This window comes from Pipistrellus kuhlii, unplaced genomic scaffold (genome assembly GCF_014108245.1).
Source record: "Pipistrellus kuhlii isolate mPipKuh1 unplaced genomic scaffold, mPipKuh1.p scaffold_m20_p_8, whole genome shotgun sequence".
In the NCBI taxonomy this organism is placed as follows: Eukaryota; Metazoa; Chordata; class Mammalia; order Chiroptera; family Vespertilionidae; genus Pipistrellus; species Pipistrellus kuhlii.
In genome coordinates, this window is record NW_023425584.1 from 45,959,517 (window position 1) to 45,976,758 (window position 17,242).

The following is a 17,242-nucleotide window of genomic DNA, read 5'->3' on the forward strand; positions in this document are numbered from 1 at the left end:
AGAAATCAGACTGTGTTCAATTTAGACAACATGAAACTTTTTTTGCAGTATTCTACAAGATGGAAACCAGGGTGACTATTGCTACTATACAAATGTACACTTCCCATGTGTACATAGCTGATACTGCAATTTTGTGATTACAGTAGAACCTTGTTTCTCGAACTTAATTCGTTTCAGAAGGCTGTTCGAAAACAAGCATTTCCCCCCCATTTATATATATATAATAGAGGAATATGCAAGTTAGTTGCAACACTGTAACATCAGGACCGAATAGCAGGGACCTGAGGTGCGTGGCGCCTGGCCAGGGCGAGGGATCTCAGGCCGTGCTCCCCACCCTGTAGGGCTTGACAGGGGAACCTCAGACCAACCCCTTTCCCTTCAGGGCTTGATGGGGGAACCTCAGGCCCTGCCCCTCACCCCAGTGCCCTGAGAGAGGCGTGACTGGTCATTTTGCCTGAGAGATGCATGACTGGTCATTCAGATATAAGCATGAAAGGGTTGTCAAGTTGAGAAGGAATTGTTCAGGATGGGAGATGTTCGAGAATTGAGGTTTGCCTGTAAAAGGAAACATTTTCACTTTTTATACTGTTTAACTTGATTTCGTAATTTTTTATTAGAAAAAGAAACAGACTTGCTGAAGATAATTTTGTTCTAAAATGTTGTAGATAATAATCTTTGTTTTATTCTTGTCAGTATCTATGCTGTTTACATATATGGGTTAATATATTGGTTGTATCATTTTGGTGTTTCATCCCATCAAGTTTTCCTAGAAGGTTACTAATAGCCATTTAATTATCTAGGAAGTTTGGGACAAGAATATATTACTTAAAATGTGTTTTGGGCAGAAATTAGTCTAATAATGATGTGTTGACTATTTTTGAAAAACAATCCACGTTTTTTCCTTCCTACCAGGGAGTATTTGATGATGCATCTCCTGGGAAGCAAAAAGAAATCCAGGAACCAGATCCAACCTATGAAGAAAAAATGGTATGTTCTAGGTTATATGAATGGAGTCTATAATAATTACTTTTTATTAAGTGATTAACTATACCCAACTTCAGTTCTGTTTTTATAATTTAGGCATAGATAGCCAATTGAAATGTATACCATGGGATTCTGTAACTTGTATCTTATTTGCCCATATAGAGCAAATACAGAAGTCTTACATGCATTCACATAATACTATGTAATTATATGGATTATATTAAAACCCCCTCTATTTTAAAATTTAGCATCAGTGACATGAGTTAAATAAAGACCAGAGACACTGTTATTAAGTAAAAGAATATAAGCTCATTGCTCATAGCATTCGGTATGCATGGGATCTTTGCAAAAGAGGACATGATGTTATAATTGAATCCTTGAAAGACCCAGGTCACATTTCATATGCTCTAGGAAACTTTTATTGTATGTCACTTAACCAATACTTACAAAAAGCATTAAATTTAAGTGTGTGTGAACTTGTATCTGTCCCATCTCCTTTATTTGTTGTCAAACTTATTTAAAGAAAAAGAGATAGTTGCCAGCTCTACTTTTCTATTCATTCCTTTAACTGTCACAATTTAGATTCTGTTATTAACGCCTTGTTAGTGATTCTAATTGCCATTTCTGTAGCTTAATTTTAGTTTCATTCTCCCTGATCTCACTTGACTTTAACATTATTAACCATGTCTCAGAAATTTTTACTTGCCTTGAGAGAGCCTTTTGTCTTTGCTGCTATCCTATTTACTTTACTTGCCTTGAGAGAGCCTTTGTCTTTGCTGCTATCCTATTTACTTTAGTACTTTTCTTCATTACTTTCTGAACATTTCTTCTTAGACATTTTTTATTCTTATCATTGGTTTTCAAATGCCGTATTTATTTGTAACCCAAATGCCTCCAACCATTTTACCTCTGAGCATTTAATACCTTCTGATAGTGTTAACACTATAATGAAAACTTCATAAAGAGACAAAGTACCTTTTCTGATTGACACACAAAATTGTTTGTTGAATTGAACAGCTACTTAAGATGATATGCAAAAGAAGTGAAGAATACTTATTCAGTGATTTGAATAATGTAGACTAGTTTTTATCTTAAAATGGCTAGGTTTTAACCCATCTAAATTTATTTCCAGGGCGTATTTCTCTAGATTCCAAACAATTACAATAATTGAGTAGTGTTTTTTTTTTAGACCCAGTATCTTCTAGTTGTATGTATTTGGCTTTTCTTCGATTGTATATGAATTAAGAAAACTGTCATTTTTTGACTTAATGAAACATTCTCACTATGTGCCTTGCTGATAGCAAATTGGCCTTCAGTTTTTATTTTGATGTGACTTAAAAACAAAAATTACATAGCTTTTACAATGCAGTGGTATAAGGATGTCTCTAGTGTTTGTTTGCTAGGTAAAATGTCTTTGTAATTCATTGTAAAAGTGATATTAAAATAAAACAAAACTGGTTTCTCTATTTGTTGCTCTTGTTTCCCCTTTGTATTTATTTTTATTTTTTTTAAATGTGTTTTTATTGATTTCAGAGAAGGAAGGGAGGAGATATATAGAAAGATCAATGATAAGAGATAATTATTGATCGGCTTGCTTCTTGCATACCCCCCAATGGGGATCGAGCCCACAACCTGTCCATGTTCCCTTAACAGGAATTGAACCCAGGACCCTTCAGTCCACAGGTGGACACTACATCCACTGAGCCAAACCTGCTAGGGCTCTTATATTTTATTTGCCTATATCGCCTTTTTAAAACCAGAATACTAGTGTGTCTGTAAAGGATCTGTTGTCTTAATGACTCCAGATTTCATTGTTCATTTTTATAAAAACTTGATTTCAAGGATCTTAAATTTTTCTGTTCAAATTCTTTCATTCTCGGTGTGACACTAGGGACTATTGAAAGTGACAGATGTTAGATATGAAAGGAAGAAATAGTATTAAGAACTGCATTGGGTTAATGAATAATTAACTTAATAGGTGTTTTTCATGCTTGATACCTTTTTAACATGTTAAGTGCCCAGCCTGTTTTGTCTTCCGGATGGAAAGTATAGTGTTAGTCACTGGTGGCTGACTGGGTGCTTAACGTGTTAATTCATCAGACTGGCACAACCTAACTGATGAATGACGAATGCCTTTTTCTCCACTTCTGAATAAATTCACTTATATTACATTATGTCTTTTAATTTTGCATATGCTATTTTTGGTCAGCTCTGTTGAAGTATAATTTTACAGAACAATTTTAAGTTCTTAATTCAGTAAGTTTTGGCACACATTTGTAGTCATTTAAACACCACTACAGTTATGATGTAAAACAGTTCCATCATCTCAAAAAAGTTTGCTCCTGCTCTCTTCCTCTTGCTACTTCAGATCTGCATTCTGTCATTAGTTAGGATTTTTTAAAAGTAGAGTCATACAATATATATATATAGTCATGTGATTGGTTTCTTTTATATAGCCTAAAGCTTCCGAAACAAATCTAGGTTGTTGTATGTATCAGTAGTTTGTTTCTTTTTATTGCTGTGTTCATTGTATGGAGACATGTTAAAACTTTGATTTCTGAAGTTATATTAATATTCTGACAAAATGGGTCTTAATGTTTTTTTGCAGCAAACTGACAGAGCAAATAGATTTGAGTATTTATTAAAGCAGACAGAGCTGTTTGCACATTTCATTCAGCCTGCTGCTCAGAAGACTCCAACCTCACCTTTGAAGATGAAACCAGGGCGCCCACGAATAAAAAAGGATGAAAAACAGAATTTACTATCAGTTGGCGAGTGAGTAATGGTTTATACTTCATAGTTGGACTCAAATTTATTTTTTATAATCTTCATTAGAAGCTTAAAATCATTTCATTAAAAAAATTGTTATAATTCTGTTATTTATTTGGCCCCCATTGGTTTGGACAGGATATAATCATAGATGTATAAATTAAAAAAAAAAAAAACCTTTATAATGCCTTATTTTTTATAGCATTATGCTGTTTGAGGATTGCAACAACTTTATTGAGTAGGGAATTCAAATTTTATGCCATTCCTTGGAGAGGAAACAAATGCAGAGGTTAAGTTTTTGCTGGTCTGTGGAATATTACGATTTTTGTCATAGCAATTTGTTTAAAATTTTTGTTACATGCTTACTTGTCTTTACATAATTGATGTATCAAAGTGTGTGAAATAACTCTTATGTTGAATTTATTAATTTTGCTTTAGAATTTTTGTGCTAGTTGGATAACTAAGATGTTTAATTAGTAATAATTAATAGATATAGGGCAATCTCAGCTCCCTAGATGGTTGTATGAAAAATGAAATGTGATAAGTAAGGAATGGAAATACTCAAGATTATCTAAAAGAGGAAGTTACAAACTGTTATCCACCATCTTAAACTTAATACACAATTTACAGAAATATGGGAAATATGATCTCTGTCTTGAAGGGATTATCATCAGAAACCAAAAGCATAAAACCTAATTTTATCTGGATTTTCCACTCATCTAATATATTTTGTTCCTTATCCGTTGTATATAACCAGAATGCTATTGTTTTAATAATTATACAACTTCAAAAGAGAGAACTTTATACTTCAAATGTATTTAAATTGTTTCAGACTTAAGTTTGCAGCTGTTTAAGTGGCATCGGTCTCATCCTCTAGAAATATGAACTATAATGGATATGTAATAGAGTAGTAAATATGGTGTGATGAAAAACACTTCTATTAAGATGAGATCTAGGTATTCTGTAGTAAATATAAAATTACTTACCTTGGTCTACTTGTTAGGGCTATTAGGGAAAGGGCACTTTCAGTTAATAGATTTCTTCTCTTCCCTTGTTAGAAATTAATCTGTAAATTAGATTTAGAGGTCATAATAGTGGCATAATATGCAATTTTCTAATTTAAGTTAAAACATTTGAAAGTATAAAGGTATAAAATTGTATGCTTCAGAATTGGGGAGTAACTAGTTTTGCTAACCTAAAATTTACTTAATTTCTTAAGCCCTTTTAGGGATTAAGAAATCTGGCAATATTATGAATTAAGGAAATTAGTTTGTAAAGGGGATGTATCTGACTCGTGGGATATTGAATCTGGGGTTGTACATTCAAAAAGCTTTGAGTAATTCTGATGAATCTGTAGTTGAGAGTCATTGCTTAAGTTTCTATGTGTCTATTCTGCATATTCTGCAGCTTTGGGTGAAAATTATAGTTTTAAAAATGTGATTTCTGGAACTACTTTTTTCTGACAAAAATACATAAAAAGGTAACTTTGAAATACAAATTATGAGGTTTAACTGACTACATATTTCCTTGAAAATAAATTAAAACATTTAAGTTTATCGGTTCTGGTTAACTCAAGGTACTACTTTGTTTTAACAATTCCGTATTTTAGAAAACTGTGTAAAACATTTCCAGTTTAAATTTACTTAATATTTCTATTGTTCACTTAAATACTATTCTTAATTATTATGGGGTCTTGGTCAGCCAACTTAATTGTTAACGTTGAAATAGTTGCATCTAGTTAAAATTACAGCCAAAACTCATAACACTTTGTTTTATTTTAAACTTAATAGCTATAGACACCGTAGAACCGAGCAAGAGGAGGATGAAGAACTATTAACAGAAAGCTCCAAAGCAACTAATGTTTGTACTCGATTTGAAGACTCTCCTTCATGTATGTATCACAAACTTAATTACTTGATTTTTAGGAAAAAAAACCTCCCTTTTTTTGTTTTGTTAATTCTCACCTGAGAATATTTTTCCATTGATTTTTAGAGAGAGTGGAAAGGAGGGAAAGAGAGAGAGAAACATTGATGTGAGAGACACATCGATTGGTTGCCTACTGCATGTGCCCTGGCCAGGGCCAAGGTACATACCCTTGACCTGATTCAAACCCGGGACCCTTAGTCCTCTGGCCAGTGCTCTATCTACAGAGCCAAACTGGCTAGGCTGAAAAAAAACCCTTTTCAGACATCCTTTGGTTAATGTTTTGGATTTGTCTTGGCTGTAATTTATAAAGGGAATGTTTAGTAGTCTTTTGAAATTTACTCATGAAATAAACTTCAGATTTTTTAAAATGGAAATGATAGTATATTGTGTGATAGAGGTGCTAATTTCAAAGGGGCATAAAATGCCATCGTGTTAATTGTTGCCTGAATGAATATGTAACACTAGAAATAGTTTTTGCCTTATATATTTGTCCCAGATAAGAAAACTAATATGTAAAAGAAGGCACTTGAAGACCTATGCTTATTCATCTTTTGGTTTTGTATTGATTTGTTTTAAATTTTTTTCTGAAGTAAGTTATTAATGGTTTTCCAAAGGAAAACATGGTTAACCAGCTTTTAAATTTTACTGGTTTATAATCTTGATTTGTTCAGTAGTGTAGAAACTTCCATTTGCCTTGTATTCCCCCCTCTCCCCTTCTTTTGTCTTGTTTGTATGATCACAGTAGTTGTAGCAAAAAAAAAAAAAAAAAGAATTTTATAAGTATTTTCATATATATATATTTCAATATAGGATATGCTGTTTATAAGTATTTATATATATATTTCAATATAGGATATGTTTGGATTTTTTTTTTATTATTATTAACTTGAATTCTTTCAAAATTGAATTTGAGGCAAGACAAGATCTGGTTAGAAATTCAGCAATTGCCCTAATTGGTTTGCCTCAGTGAATAAAGCATCAGCCTGCAGATTCAAGGGTCCGAGGTTCGATTTCATCAAGGGCATGTACCTTGGTTGCAGGCACATTCCCAGTACGGGGTGTGCAGGAGGCAGCTGATTGATGTTTCTCTTTCATTGATGTTTCTAACTTTCTTCCCCTCTCTCTTCCTCTCTAAAAAAATCAATAAAATATATTAAATGGCTGAATTTCTTCTTTTTTTTTTTAATGTAGTGTGTACTTTCACTTTTTAAGAGGGGTTTATAGAGTACCCAGTTTTCATTTCTTTTCATGAAGCTAGAGGCCAGAGACAGTTGTGTGGTATAAGAGAGTAGGAAATTGAATTATTTGGGTTCTTTCTTTCTCACATTCCTACATTTAACATTGGTTAGCTTTTCATCCTGAAATAGTGTTTCTCGAAAGAGGATGGGGGTACTGAATGTACTAATTTTTTTTAAAATCAGGTGATTGATACACACACACACACACACACACACACATATATATTACTTGGTAATAGGGGAGGGATATATGGTAAACCCTGAGAGATTGTCTCTCTCTTTTTTTTTTTATCCTCACCTGAGGATATCTTTATTGATTTTAGAGTGACAGGAAGGTGGGAGTGGAGGGGGGGGGAGAGAGAGAGAGAGAGAGAGAGAGACATTTCATCGATGTGAGAAAGAAACGTTGATCGGTTGCCTCTCATTAGTGTCCTGACCGGGGATTGAACCTGCAACCTTTTGGTGTGTGAGATGATACTCCAAACAGCTAAGCCACCCAGCCAGGGCAATAGTATTTCTTTGTAGGAACTATTGGAAAAGTAACTTAAAAAGGTAAAAGAAAAGCAGTCTTTTTATTTCCTATTTTCCCTTAGTTAGGAAAATAAAATCCTCTGAGAACCTCTATTTGGATCATCATGAAAGGTAAAAATACTTGGTTAGAAACATTTGTGATGACATTAAAAAAGGAAATAAGAGCCTCTAGGACCAAATACTTGGGTAGCACAGGAACTAAGGGATTGGGTTGGGTATTGTGTCTACAGTAATGTTTCCTACAACTGGTTATCTTTCCTACCCATCTATTCCTGCTTCACTCAAGACCACAGCCACTGCCTCCAGGGACTTGCAAAATTGGAACTTTCAAATTTCTCATACTAAAATCTAGTAAAGAAGAAGTAAAGACATGTACGTAGGCCCAAATTAAACTTCTGAGTATCAGATGAAGGATACTGCCTATATTTCTTGTCTTGAAAATGTGCATTTTTTGTTTTGTTTTTAGATGTAAAGTGGGGTAAACTGAGAGATTATCAAGTCCGGGGATTGAATTGGCTCATTTCTTTGTATGAGAATGGAATCAATGGTATCCTTGCAGATGAAATGGTATGTGTTTGGTAGTTTTTAGAAGGTTTTATTTTGTAATTTTAAATTTATACCATTATGTTTGTAAAAGTAAAGACAGTATAACATAGTTTTTTTTATTACAATATGGAACTTTAGCAAACTAATTCACTGACAAACTGATATAAGCAGCTTCCTTTTGTTGCATAAAGAGGGATCTATATTTCAGTTGTGAGGAATTATTATCTATGAAAGTAATACTTTAAAAATATATTTTGAGAAACATGTTTTTTGGTTGACTTTTTTAATGTAATGATTTTGTCATTTCTCCCCACTTCTGTAGAAAACAGGTGAGGTCATTGTTTTTTTCAATAAATCATCAATAAAAGTTTTTTCCAGGGGGGCAGTTGTGCAGTTCCATCTCATAAAACAGTTGATTTATTGTTTCCTTACTAGTTATGTAGTAAATGTTTAAAATCATTTCCATATACCTATAGTGATAAAACATTTACTTATTTGGAGAAACTATGGAGTCAAAAGAAATGTGTTTCCGTAGCTCTGTTTGATGACCTCCTTCATAGACTTGTAAAGATTAAATGACATAACAATCATAAACTTGACACATATCAAACTTTTGCCATTTGTTAGCTATTAAAAACACATAGCTTTTCTTTTAAATGTATATGTCAGAAAGTATAAATATGGAAGTTGTTTTTTATTGTTATTTTTAATTACTTTGTGGTTATTTTGAAATCTTTTAGGGCTTGGGAAAGACTCTTCAAACAATTTCTCTTCTTGGATACATGAAACACTATAGGAACATTCCTGGCCCTCACATGGTTTTGGTTCCTAAGTCTACATTACACAACTGGATGAGTGAATTCAAGAGATGGGTACCAACACTTAGATCTGTTTGTTTAATAGGAGATAAAGAACAAAGAGTAAGTTTCTAGTATTTTTGATATCAAAAGAATTTGAATTTAGATTTGGTGCAGAGGGAATAGCTAGAGGAGGGGTAAAAGAGCAGACGTCTATAATAAACTTGTTCTTTACAATATTAGTAATTTACAAATGTAGTATTGCCTTGGGGGTTAAGAATCATATTGGGAGAAAAGATCTATGGACTATAGAGAGCTATGTGAGTATAGTTGTTTTTTCTGCTTCGGGGGGTGATTGTATAAAATCAAAGGCTGTATTCTCATTCTAGAAGCATTTTCTTGTTTTTTTAAAAAGTTAAGTGTGTGAGGTGGTTGGAAATGTAAGGAGTCAGTTGTTTGTATTGGAGCATATAATGTTAATAGTCATAAAATAGTAATTTTTTAAAAATGGACTAAATCAGTTATAGTAATTTAGTTAGTTGGTATTATAGCTATAGAAATAAAATTAAAATGTTTATCAATTGACACATCCTTTTAGAAGAAATGGAAATAATACTGTTAAAAATATAAACCTTAGATTTAAAAATTTACTCAACCTGTACTGAAAGATTATATACTTACTTAATTTTGTTTTCCCTTTATTTGGTTATCAGTGACTATTATTGATTTTTTTCTCCCCCCTCCCTTTATAGATAACCTGTTTCCCCAAAAATAAGACAGTGTCTTATATTAATTTTTTTCTCCCAAAGTTGCGCTAGGTCTTATTTTCAGGGGATGTCTTGTCTTTCCATGCGCTAGGTCTTATTTTCGGCGGATGTCTTATTTTCGGGAAAACATGGTACTTTGAGTATTTTAAGTTACTAAATTGGTTTTTAGGTTTTGGAGCCCAATTGTTTAACTGCTATTTGCTTCACTTTCCTTACTTGTAAAATGAGAATAGTAATAACAATGTATTACTACATTCCATAAACATGAAAGGCATGGAAATGCTTACTGCAAACTCTCCTTTAGTCCACTGTCTTTCTGTATGTCAGGCCCATCCCCCTTTTTCCTAAACCTGTCTCCTAAGAATTTCAGGACCTAGTGGAATCTGAGAAAGAAAACATTTTAAGGGTTAGTTTGTTGAATTTTGCACTGATTAGTATTGTCAGTTGTTTTTTACTAAATGGCTTTGATACTTAACTGATTAATGAAGTTAACTTTAGTGATAATAAAGCTGGTTCTAGATGACTTTTTTTTTTTTTGTCTTGCTACACAGGCTGCTTTTGTCAGAGATGTTTTATTACCAGGAGAATGGGATGTATGTGTAACATCTTATGAAATGCTTATTAAAGAGAAGTCTGTTTTCAAAAAATTCAATTGGAGGTACTTAGTTATAGATGAAGCTCACAGGATCAAAAATGAAAAATCCAAGGTAATGATATTTAGATGTGAAAATCATTTGTGCTATTATTTGATCAACATGCAGAATATACTAATGATGACCTTGGTTCTTTTAGTTGTCAGAAATAGTGAGGGAATTCAAGACTACAAATCGACTATTACTAACTGGAACACCTCTTCAAAACAACTTGCATGAACTCTGGTCACTTCTTAATTTTTTGTTGCCAGATGTCTTTAATTCAGCTGATGTAAGTATTTCTAATTGTTCTCTGGTTGGACGAATAATGCTTTTATTTAAATGAGTTATACATTTTCTTGCAATAGAATTAGCCTGGTTTTCAGCACTCCTAAGGGTTTTAGGGGAGGGGACAGGGAAAGAGCTCATAGAATGAATATTCAGCAGTTTTCCAAGTCTGTCCTTTCAGGGTAGGCACCAGGGCGGGGAGGTCATTATTCAGTGCAACTGTTCCTGAGGTCCTCCTTGGCCATGATGTTGCTTGTCTGGTTATGCTGCTTTTCTGTGCCTGGAGCTGAAATACAACTGAGTCCTAGATGTTATCTCTAGGGAGAAAAGTTTAGAGTGCCAATCCCATGACTAGGCATATGCTAGGGGGAAGAAAGATGACCGTGGGGATGAGGTCCTATCCTATAATTGCCCTTTGCTAGGCACCCAGGGCTTTTTACCCTGGTGACCTTTTGTACCTGGCCCATCGTCCTTGCTCTGCTCCTCTAACTGCCTAACCACAGTCTTTGTGGTCTTAGAGAACAAACGGTAAAGCGATTTTAATTTTGAAGCTTTTCTGAAGCGGAGGCTATATTTCAAGAATGTTAATTTCCTAGTTATTTCTGTAAAACATGCTTTCCAACTATTTTCACTGAAAATTGTCATCTTGATGTTTTTTTAAAAAAAATGTTTGGAAATAATATGATTTTCAAACTAGTTATGACGTTACTTGCTAAAAATATTGCACCTATGAAAAATAGAGGATTAAAACTGAATGGTTTTTGTGGTTCACAACTCAAATATTGAACAGTTCCAGAAATCAGTGCTATAGCTAGCATAATAGGATATTTGTAATATTTTCTCTGATTTTAACATATGTTTTGTTTGTTAATCTAGGACTTTGATTCCTGGTTTGATACAAACAATTGCCTTGGGGATCAAAAGCTAGTTGAGAGGCTTCACATGGTAAGTATTTACAATATGATTAAAGCACATTTCTAATGGGAATAATGATAGATTTAAATTAGTGGATTAATTTTCTGTTAACCAAATATAGTGGCTTTAGAATCTGGCCTGTTTGAATCCTGCTACTTAATGATTTGATCTTAACAATGAGGGAAGGAGTGATATATGGCGGTTTTCATGTTAGGACCTTTCAGTCCCCAAACCGACGCTCTATCCATTGAGCCAAACCGGTTTCGGCTAAAAAAAATTTTTTTTAAATTACAGTTGAATTCAGGTGTACATCATAATGGTTAGGCATTTATGTATCTTACAAGATGATACATTCTACCACACCCTTGCCAAGTCTAGTTATTTAATTTCTTATTGTCAAGCTTTAATTTGCTAGAATTGCTAAACCCAGTGTCAGTTTTCTGTAAACATTGTGCTAATTCCAGTCTCTCTGTCTGCTTATTTTCCTGTTACATCTGGTATCCCCTTTCCTGCCTTCTTGATTAGTACCTAGCCTTAAGGCTCATTGATTAAGTTGTCTCTGAATACCAGAGCTGAGACCAGTGAGGAGACTCCTGTGTATTCATTCTTTGATAACCTCGGCATTATAACATTGTAGGACTTTGCACAGGGTATTGAAATGACTAATTTAGAAGTGTTTTCCCTGATGCATTGTAAACAAAACAGCAGAAAACCTGTCACATTTGTCTTTCTTTTAATACATACTAGTAGCCTGCTGCACAAAATTTGTGTATGGGGGTGGTGGAGTGGGTATGTTCTCTCAGCCCAGCCTGCACCCTCTCCAATCGGGGAATCCCTTGGGAGCTGTCTTAATGTGGATCTTGCCTTTTCTTAAGTAATATTTAGACAATCTGTATGCAAGTAACTAGTTCTAACCTGAAATGCAGTGAATGTTGAAAACACCATCTTTAAAATTTGTTATTTTTAGTAATTTAAGACAATATAACAAGCTATACTCATTACATATATTGAATAAATAATCATATTGTATTACCCTTCAGGCGCTCACTAATAAATTATTATATATTTGGAAGGGAGAAGTCCTAAAACTCACTTGATATTTAAATAGATGTTTCTTTTCCATGTACTTAATGGGCAATTTTGAGATCCTGAAATTAAATACTTTAGTTACAGATAAGGCCATCTGTTGTTGTTTTTATTCTTTAAAGGTTTTGCGTCCATTCCTCCTTCGTCGAATTAAAGCTGATGTTGAAAAGAGTTTGCCCCCCAAAAAGGAAGTAAAAATCTATGTGGGCCTCAGCAAAATGCAAAGGGAATGGTATGTGATATCACTATTGATTTTTCACTAATTTTTATTTGTATTTTGTTTTCCTAATTTATGACTTCCAGGTATTTCTGTTGGCTGGATTGAACTCATCATGAAGAGTTTTCTGGTCATATAATACAGGGCTTGCCAATCAAATGTTTGATGCAAAGTCTTAGAACTATTGGATGATGGAATCAGGATGGGAAGTTTATGAATCTGAAAATTGAACTTGGGATTTCTTAATAGAGATACAATATAAAGTCCTTTACTAGAGTTTTTTAAAGAGGAAACTTTGGTTGGACAGACATGAGACACATAATTAACTTAGTAGGTTATAAATTCTGGGTCATGGATTGGTGCTAGTCTCTGATGAAGTTTCAGATTATTTGTACAGATATGAGAAAAATGCATTTCTTTATTTTACTCCATAAAGCTACATTAATTTAAAATATTCCATTCTTTGTTGATGTCTTATTTTAGGCAGGATAAATTTGTGAAATTATGATGAAACATGGTGGCTAATTTTTAAAACACCTACATAGGACAGAATAAAAAATCTCAAAAACCTTGTAGTAAGCTGTTTCTCTTCCCCCAAAGTTTTATGGGTATATGAAATCCAAAAAGGTAGAAACCTTTAACTTAGTATTAATTTGTGTGTGTGTGTGTGTATGATAGAAAGCTCAGCTTGAACCAACAATGTGAGCTAACTGCACAAAAAGATACTAAAATCTTAACACATCAGATATATATATTCGAGGAAATGGGGTAGTAATATAAGTGGTAGTGTTTAAGGGCAGGGTATAATTAGCCACCCTGTTCTTTTATTATTATTATTATTATTATTATTATATTTATAATATGTAATATAAAGACCTAATATGCAAATTGTCTGGTCATCCAGTGACCAGTCGACCGTTTAATCAAAACATAACATGCTAATGATATGCTAAGGCGGCTCAACCACTCACTATGACATGCACTGACCACCAGGGGTCTGGTGCCCCAACTGGGAGGTTAGCTTGCTGCTCAGATCCAGCTGATGGGGACTGAGCGAGATGGGCTGGACATTCCCTGGAGCCCTCCAATGGTCCCTCCCTACCCCCAATTGTGCACTGTTGGGATTCCTCGACCTGACCTGTGCCCCCTCGCAATCCAGGACCCCTTGGGGATGTCAGAGAGCTGGTTTTGGCCTGATCCCACAGGCCACTCCCCTTGGGAGGGTGCCAGATGTGGGGCTCATGGCTAGCAAGCACTGCTTCGGTGAAATGAGCCTCCCGATGGGGACTGATTGATTGGGCGTGATCCCACCGACAGGTGCAGGGAGGCCAGGATGAGCGTGAGTGGCAGGTAGCTGCAGGCAGCATTGGACTGTGGGTTTCAGACAATCCCCTCAGGCCACCCTGAGGGGCCCCACCTGCGCACGAATTTGTGCACCAGGCCTCTAGTACCGTGTTTCCCCGAAAGTAAGACATTCTCCGAAAATAAGACCTACTTACAGGTTTCCTTCTGAGTGAAATATAAGGCATCCCCCTGAAAATAAGGCCCCCCCCCAGGCTAAATATGAGAGATTTGGTCCACTGATTCTGAAAGAAATGGAGTCACAAGAAATTCACTCACCAGGAAATTCAGGAATTGGATTGTTATGATGATGTTTCAGAAGATGATGACATGATTGTCATTGAATAAATGAGTAAATTCTTGATACTGTAGGATTCATAGTTTGTCTGGTTTTTGTTGACAACTACCGTACTACCGTACCGTATACAGGTAATAAATTTCCTTTATTTTCATTAACAATAAATGTGTACCGTATTCTTCTTCATGGAAAAATAAGACATCCCCTGAAAATAAGACCTAGCTCATCTTTGGGAGCAAAAATTAATATAAGACACTGTCTTATTTTCAGGGAAACAGGGTAGTAATATAAGTGGTAGTGTTTAAGGGCAGGGTATAATTAGCCACCCTGTTCTTTAGTAGTTATACCACATCTTAGGTATATTCAATTCTGTACTTAATATTGATAAGTATTTACAAGGGGCTGGAGTAGTTAGGAAACATAATGAAAAGCTGTAATTTAAAGAAATGGGTGTGTTAATGGGAAAACCATCATAGAAGGTAGGACATCTTAAATATCCTCAAAACTTTTGAAAGGCCTTTATAAGGTAGCAAAGATATAGGTTTATCTTGTATGACTCTAAAGTTCAGAACTAAAACATGAGTCAGTGCTAAGCCAGTGGTCAGCAAACTCATTAATCAACAGAGCCAGATATCAACGGTACAATGATTGAAATTTCTTTTGAGAGCCAAATTTTTTAAACTTAAACTTCTTTAACACCACTTTTCAAAATAGACTCACCCAGGCCGTAGTATTTTGTGGAAGAGTCACACTCAAGGGGCCAAAGAGCCGCATGCACATGTAGCTCACAAGCTGTAGTTTGCTGACCAAAGAGCTAAGCATACTGATAAACTATATTAGAACTGTGGTGAAATGGACTGCCTTTAATAATATTTTGTGCCCAGTATTGGAGTTGTTAAGCATAGATTGCGTAGGTTATTCAACTTATTTTGTTGAGGTTTCAACGTTCTGAAACTTTAGTATTTAGACAGATTGCTCTGTCCTGCAGGATAATGTCTAAATACTTAGTGTATATTCAAGGCTTTTTCCTAGTACAATCTGGCCTATGGCTGTAGCTTGTATGACCTCTCCCATGTACTTTTATTTATATTTAAGTCATGTTGTATTCCTCTGTGCTCATCCTCATGCCTTACCTCTCATGATTTTTCATCCCTCCTCAAAGTAGTGTTCATACCCAAATGCTGTACTAGCTACAATGGATATGACACTCTTCTCTTAGAAAAGACTTAAAATTAAAACCATGTTTAAATTTAGGTTGTTAGTTATGCTTATTAATTATTTTTAAAATGTGGTATTATACTGTTTTAATTTATCCCAAGGGATGAATTTATACTATTTTGGGCCTCAGTGCCCAAAGCACAAGTGAGGACATGAGAACCCTGAGGGCAATAGAGAAAAACAGGAAAAAAGAAAGAGATTACGTATGGTAAATTCCTAACCTCACTTTAGAAGTTGATGGGTTGTTTTTTACTGGTTGTTTTTGTTTGTTTTGTTTTATTGAGGTAGGGAAGGTGATTTAATATGTAAAGTGGCAGGAACTGATCAGGGAACATTTGAGCCCTCTCAATGTGTTTTTCTACCAATAGGTATACTCGGATATTGATGAAGGATATAGACATTCTGAACTCTGCAGGGAAAATGGACAAAATGAGGTTACTGAACATCCTGATGCAATTGAGGAAGTGCTGTAATCACCCATACCTCTTTGATGGAGCGGAGCCTGGTCCACCTTATACAACAGATATGCATCTGGTCACCAACAGTGGCAAGATGGTAGTGCTAGACAAGCTGCTTCCTAAACTAAAAGAACAAGGTACCTGTGTTACTTGTATCATAATAAGAAGTAATGAGTCCTGCCCTGGCTGGTATGGCTCAGTTGGTTGGGTGTCATCCAGTTCGATTCCAGGTTAGGGCATATGCTTGGGTTGCCACTTCGATCCCCAGTAGGTGGTGTACAGAAGGCAGCCGTTCAATGTTTCACTTCATATTGATGTTTCTTTCTCTCCTCCCTTCCTCTCTAAAAGTCAGTTTGTTTGTTTTTCAAAAAAGAAGTAATGAAAACTTTTTAAAAATTCAAATGTTAAAATAAGGAGCACTACATGAAAAGATGGCATTTCCTAAAGTTGAAGTGTAAAGTGCCCGGCCAGCTCAGTCGGTAGAGCATGAGACTCTTAAAGTTGAAGTGTAGAATATTTAAAACTTCTATTCATTATCTGAGCTCTATCTTTTCCCAAATTATAGGCTTTGAGTTGTTTAGAAAGTATCAGGAATTAGGGCAACCATACTTCCTGGATTTGGGGGGAAGAGTTCTCAGATTTTATATGTTTTCCCAGAAGTAGCAACTTTGTGTTATAAAATGCCAAGAATGCTCTCCCCACCTATTCACAGTTCCTAGATACTCGGGTATACGGTGGTGTGTTTGTGGTACTGTTTTTCAATTACTTAAATACGTGAGGCACCACTGTATTATGTATATGGATCCAGTTTTAATTACAACATCAAAATGAGTATATGGTATGTGTCCAGGTATATTTAAATTACATGAATTTAGAGCAAACTTAGTATGGATCCAGCTTTAACAATTATAAACTCATGGTAAAACTTGTTTTTATCTATATTGTACCTGCTTGTCTCCTGTCAGATTTCAGATTTCTCCATTTGTTTCTATTTTTTTTTTAATATATGTTTTTATTGGTTTTAGAGAGAGAGAGAAAGGGACAGGGGGAGATAGAAACATACATGATAGAAATATCATCCATCAGCTGCCTCCTGCACGCACAACCTGGACATGTGCCCTGACTGAGAATCGAATCCGCCACCTCTTGGTACATGTCATGATGTTTAAACAAGAGCCACACTTTCTCTGTATTTTAACAAGAATAACAGTTAAACCAATAGATGACTACT

At 34.8% G+C, this 17,242-nt stretch overlaps 1 protein-coding gene across 5 annotated transcripts in view; it reads left to right on the top strand.

Moving 5' to 3' along the window:
• The window catches only part of SMARCA5 (SWI/SNF related, matrix associated, actin dependent regulator of chromatin, subfamily a, member 5), a 51,586-nt gene that overhangs the window by 3,545 nt on the left and 30,799 nt on the right, over positions 1-17,242 (top strand). For 4 of the 5 annotated variants that reach the window (XM_036423628.2, XM_036423627.2, XM_036423626.2 and 1 more), the window contains exons 2-11: positions 913-987; positions 3,593-3,759; positions 5,544-5,644; positions 7,915-8,015; positions 8,735-8,914; positions 10,110-10,265; positions 10,351-10,482; positions 11,355-11,423; positions 12,602-12,711; positions 15,922-16,148. In XM_036423628.2, the coding sequence (XP_036279521.1) occupies positions 913-987; positions 3,593-3,759; positions 5,544-5,644; positions 7,915-8,015; positions 8,735-8,914; positions 10,110-10,265; positions 10,351-10,482; positions 11,355-11,423; positions 12,602-12,711; positions 15,922-16,148 (1,318 nt within the window). The remainder of the gene's footprint in view (positions 1-912; positions 988-3,592; positions 3,760-5,543; positions 5,645-7,914; positions 8,016-8,734; positions 8,915-10,109; positions 10,266-10,350; positions 10,483-11,354; positions 11,424-12,601; positions 12,712-15,921; positions 16,149-17,242) is intronic. The other variant, XM_036423625.2, reaches the window with a different exon arrangement.